This window comes from Schistosoma mansoni, chromosome 3 (genome assembly GCF_000237925.1).
Source record: "Schistosoma mansoni strain Puerto Rico chromosome 3, complete genome".
Lineage (NCBI taxonomy): Eukaryota > Metazoa > Platyhelminthes > Trematoda > Strigeidida > Schistosomatidae > Schistosoma > Schistosoma mansoni.
Window position 1 is genome coordinate 21,490,623 of NC_031497.1, and position 6,125 is coordinate 21,496,747.

Consider the following 6,125-nt stretch of genomic DNA (forward strand, 5'->3'; position numbering starts at 1 on the left):
GGTTGGAAGAGAGTTAGGGGCGGCCAAACCAAAACATGGCATCAGTGCTTGAAGTCACTAACTTCTAGTCTGAGCCATGTTGGCAGATGCAGACTACCTGGTTGGGGTCCGCGTGACTATCGTAACCAATGGTTGGAGACTCTGTGTGACATGGCTCGGAATCGATCACAATGGCGTAGGTGTATACACTCTTTATCTTCCCTTAAACCTTGAGACTAAAATTGCTTCATATCTCTCTTCCTGTACTATATCCTTATATACAACCTATAATTTATATACTACTACCAACACTAAGTTAACTACTATGAATCCGGTGTTGATCTTGTTGTGCTAACGAGGTATGGCAACTTGGACCGATGCATATATGTGCCTGGTCCTACGTTGTAGCTGACTGACTGAAAAGAATAAAGAATTTCAAAATTTAGAATCTAATAGAAGATAAGAACAAAACTGATTATATCTGTTCTAATACAATTGATTTTGAGCCATGTTAAGTAAATTCAATATATATAATCAGATCACTTTGCCAGTAGTAATTTAATTCATGAATTCAAAAACCCATTCAACTATATAACCGTAATCTTACACAATACATTTTATTTATTAAATGAGAATAGTTTGTGGGGATAATACTAATTTTAAGAAATAAATAGATGATCCATTAATGTAATGAGCGCTGATGTAAATACTAACAGTTAATTCTAATGAGCACAAAAAATAGTACATGTAAATGCGTATTAAAAACTATCATTGATAAAAGATTTAACGGGTGATTAGAATATTTTTTTCCATAATATACCGTTATTATTTGATTGTTGTAGTGACGTCTATTTATCCTGACTGAAACATATCTGACTCGTGATTTACAATAAGCTAAAGATGAGGCTGTTCCAGTATTCATTGGTTATTATTCATGGAACTTTGAGAAAGAGACGTGACAGTAAGTTTAGAATTTATCAAGTGCAAATTGTTAAATGAGTACCTACACCAATTACCCATCGCTTTATGCAGAATACTGAAATAATTTATAGGCATAAACCTAATTCATGTTTCAATACAGAAATGTTCAAGTAAGATAAACAAGTACACTTTTTTATGAAGATGTATGAAGGTAACCATAAGTCTTGTTTTATCGGAATAAAATCGACCATTGAACATTTTATTATACGGGGTGTCGTATAAACAAATAGTAAATAGTGAACACTTATTAACTAATGAGTGTATAAATCATCACTCAAATTAAATTAGATCGATCTAAATAGACTGAAACATTATACTAAAACTTTGCTTTATAATGATAAAATACAAATTTTATTAATATCTGTCGTGTATATAAATAAGCTTGTGGTGTTATTGACTCTTCTAAGATAGATGATTTCATTGTGGAACTTTCATTGTGTCGTTGAGGAACAACCTTATACCCTATTTCACGTAGAAGTGAGCTTCTTAATGATGTCACAAGCATTAAATCATTTCGCTGTCGTGGCGTTGTTTTCTGTCCAGTTTTCTTTGTCGGTTTCATTATTTTCATTTGTCTGTATATTCAAGTTGACTATTTTGTTTAAATTAATCTCTAACCATTTGGTCGATTGAGTTTTTCGCATGGATCAATATACTATCACGGTGTGTATATTGACTGTCAACTGATCTGAATGTCAAGGACCTGGAAATTAATAAGTATTCTTAGAATTCCCTCGATTCAGAATTTTGACGTTTTCCCAATAGATTTCATGTCCATAATTGTCCGTGTCATTACATCGATAATTCTCGTTCGCCTATGTGTACGTAAATAGGATCCATTTGGAAAGCTAACACAACCAACTAATTTAAAGCTTATAGAATAATTAGGAAGCTCAACTCTATATATATCAAGTATTGATAATGTTGTTCAGATCAATAATGGAAGTTCCACAATAAAACGACATAACTTAAAGTATTCAATATCTGGAAAAGCATCTGCTTGAGCTGTAAATCTTAGCGCTGTCTACCAGTTTAATGCTCTATTGAAATAAATAATGTAGTACTATTTATACTTATCCTGTGCTTATCATTACGAGGCATGAGCTAACTTTGAATAATGAGGGGAAACGGATAAGCGGAAGACCAAAAAACACACTGGTTTGAGAATTAAAAGCAGACATCAGAAGGATGAATAGCAACTGGAAAGTATTGTCAAGGACAGACCTCCATGGAGAACGCTAATGAGCGGTTTATGCTCCTCCATGAAGGTTAACAGGCATAAGTAAGTTGTCATGGTTCTTACCATTATTATTGTTATTATTATTTAAAAATACGTTAAATATTAATCAAACAACGTAATGTTTATAAGAAAAAATACAATAAGTTAACTTACTTTATTTAAGTGATTTTCTATTGATTGTTTATCAGCTGTCATCAATAGACTTTCAGTATTTTGACCAACATTATTTTGATTATGATTCGCTGGTGTCATTGTCGTATTCACTGTCGTTGTTGCCGTCGTCGTTGTTGTATTAGTGGTTATTCCTGTATTCATTATTTTATTCGATTGTATAGATGTGGTGGAATTGGTTAGAATTGAATTAGAATCTGTAGTTACAATCGAAGATGTAGAACGTGAAGGAATTAAACATAATGATGATGTTGATGAAACAACGTTAGGATTTACTGTTGATGGATGATTGGTTTGATCAAAAACTGATGGAACTTCAGTGAGCACCGGTAACAGTCCAATACTGTTATTATAATTATTTGTCGTTGGTGTTGTTGTGGATAAAGAAGGTATAGTCACGCCAGGGCCCGATGGAGCCGGTAGCATAGAACTATTATTATTACCACTTGCGAACGGTGGCATAAAATAGGGTCCAGGTGTAAATGAATGTGGATGAAGATGAGGAAGTAGATGATGGAATGGTGGTGGTACAAAATGAGGTGGTGGAGCTAAAGTTGTTGCAACAGGAATAGGAGTCATTGATGGGTGAAGAAAATGTTGTGGTCTATGACCAATATGTGGAATGCTTCCAAAATAGTAAATATTAAGATTTGGATGTTGTTGTAATTGCGGTATATGGGATTGTTGGGTACCACCAATTGAAGAGTTAGAAGTAATTCCATGAATTGGAAGATTCGACGATAAATTAGTGGTACTTGTTGATACATGATTTGTTGAAATATTACTGGTTAAATTACAGTTATCAGATGACGTAATTGTTACTGTGTTAGATCGTGATTCAGATGTATTTGTAGAAGATACTGTAGATGTAGTTTGTGATCTAGCTGATGGTGGGACTGATATGGATACTTGTATAGGATGTGAGTTTTCTAAGTTTTCACATCCTACTGGTCTGTAATGAACACGTTGAAGGGAAAGTGGTGAACCTAATGGGCTAACAGCAGGCGTACTAGATTGACTATCTAATCCACTAGAGAATGATTTCTTTCGTCTAGTTGAATGAACAATTGAAACAACAAATTTAATTAACTATTATAAATGACTAATTAAATAATAATTAAAAAACTTTTAAAGAGAGCAAAGAATAAATTTACAGAAAAACTTGAAATAAATTTATATGAAGGAAGTCATTAATAATGAATGATAGTAAACAACTAGACGATCTATTTCATCAAATTTAGTTTGATACAGAATATTGTCCAGGGGATCAACAAACTAGTTCATTATATAAAATCGTGAAGCCGTGAACAGTGGAGTTCAACCAGGTCTGTTGTGAGACAGTGACTCACTGAAGATAATGGTGGACGGTGGCGAAATTTCGTGGATTGGTTGAAGTTAGACATTAACACCGTTGAACACCGATTCAGTGGTCTATAGGTTAAGCGTTCGCGCGGGAAACCGAAGGTCCTGGGTTCCAGTCCGTTTGGTGCGGGATCATGGATGCACATTACTGAGGAGTCCCATACTAGGACGGAACGGCCGTCCGGTGCCTCCAGGTTTCCCATGGAGGTCTAGCTTTAATCGACTCATGAATTCAACCATTAAAACGAGAATTTGTTTAAAGTGTGTGAAGTAACTTAAGTGACCTCATGAAGTAACATTCAACAATTAATTAAAAGGTTAGTATCATAATAATGGATTAAAGTATAAGTGTTCAGCGAAGGATCAAACACGATACTAGCGGAAATGTAGTGATTCAAAGAAATTTATTTTTGTAAGTTGAATATTAGAATGTAACAAGAGGAAGTGTTCATTGAACAAATTCTTTGTATTTTGATACATAACTTAAGATTCTTCATGTTAATTAGTAGATGACATTTCAGTTATACGGAAATATAAAGATGAAACACATATAGTTTATTTTACCGTTGACTTTGATGGAAATATTAGATTAATAATGTCATTATCTAACTAAGCACAAATTGTGTTTCAAGATCTTAATATAACACAATGTTAATTGAACAATTGATATACATGGTTCTCAAAGAGTATTATTCAACTGTTCACTAAAAGAATATTAAACAGTGAAAATAAAATGAAATAACAACTTGTATACTATTGTTTATCTTGATTTCAACACCCAGTATGGTAATTCTTGTCAATTTAAAGCAATTAGTCCCTTTGATAAATTTCGATAATGTAATAAGAAGACGAAGATTATCAGAACTATGTGATGATATATTAGCGCAATACATTTCGAACAATCTTGTTATGAACATTTATATATAAAAATAAAAGGTCAACTAGACTGGAAATGAGGGGTAAGAGACTGGAAATGAGGGGTAAGAGTAAACAAGGATAATAATAATAATAATAATGTTAAAAAAATTTGACACCTAATCACTCTGGCTAATAAGCTAATATTACCAGGGTAGTTTTAAGGTGAGAACAAACTGTTTTTGAATACATAAAAAGGGGGGTTCTTGTCAATCTGTTGAAAAGAAAAATTATTAACAAAAAATTTCGAATCTCATCACATACAATACAACAAATAAAAATCTAAATAGCTTTGGAGTTCTCGATAATAATTTTCTGCTTTAACTATGTTGATCTTTAAAAATTTTAAAGATCAAGATCATTTCATTCTTTAATGATCTGACATCTATAAATTGATTTTATCACTAAACCATTTTGTTCATTCATCAATAAATTATCCAAAATTATTATTATTATAAACCGTTTATAAATTCCTAATAATAATAATATTATTATTATTATTATTATTAAATGAATAACATGAATAACTAATTCTAAGAAATAATTTATGGATTCATTCGTTATTTAATTCATGAAATATATTTAATTATGTTGTATTGTTCCATAGTAACAGATGAACATCTCTGCAGTTTTGTTTGTTTACTTCAAATTATCACTTCAATTTATCATTGTGTTAAAGATACAAATAAAATTTTGTATTGTCTTTTATATACACAAAAAAAGAAGGAGAGGAAGAAACAGAAGAATTTACATGAAAGTCAAAACAAAACAAAAATCTTTACTAAATATAAAGTTAATAAGAATTAATACTTCGCCGAAAATAGGTTATAAACAGAGATGAAAGATGACTAATGGTTAATATTAGGACGTGCGTTTCTTCTCATTTAAGACTCTTCAGCTGAACGTACCAGAGTTGATGGTCACTCTGGAACTTGAACTTAGTGCCGTTCTCCTTAAACGCTATCGCGCTATTCACTCAGGAAATGAATTATTTGCTAACATCCATCTCTGCTTATAATGCTTGTGACATAAGGAAGCATCGAGGTAATTCACACAGGATGTACATATATCAATAAGAAACTGATTAATTGCAGTCCTAAACGTCAATGAGAAGATTCAAACAACCAATACAAAAATGAACAAAAATAAGTTATTTGACTTCTTCGTTTTTGAACCGGTAAAGCTTTCTTTCTTCACTGGTTTTGTTCTTTTTCTAGTTTTATTTGTGGTAATCACAAACTAGAATGATCCCATTTCTTTATTCTTAGTAATAATAATGATAATAATATTTATAGCCTACAATTAATTGTAACACAACAAATTATTAGATAGATATGTGTATATATTAGAGAATACATTCAACAACCATGTGATTGACTTTGTTTATTAAAAATAGTTTTACGTGATTGTTTAACTATGGAACCTTCACTGTTCATTTGAACAATATCATCGGCTCATACTTCAAAGAGAAGTGGGG

General features: G+C 31.9%; 1 protein-coding gene across 2 annotated transcripts in view; it reads right to left on the minus strand.

Moving 5' to 3' along the window:
* Positions 1-6,125, minus strand: part of Smp_134910.1 (serine/threonine kinase) — a gene marked incomplete at both ends in the record, with an annotated part of 87,501 nt that overhangs the window by 11,703 nt on the left and 69,673 nt on the right. For both annotated transcript variants that reach the window (XM_018799628.1, XM_018799629.1), the window contains one exon: positions 2,354-3,422. In XM_018799628.1, the coding sequence (XP_018651398.1) occupies positions 2,354-3,422 (1,069 nt within the window). The remainder of the gene's footprint in view (positions 1-2,353; positions 3,423-6,125) is intronic.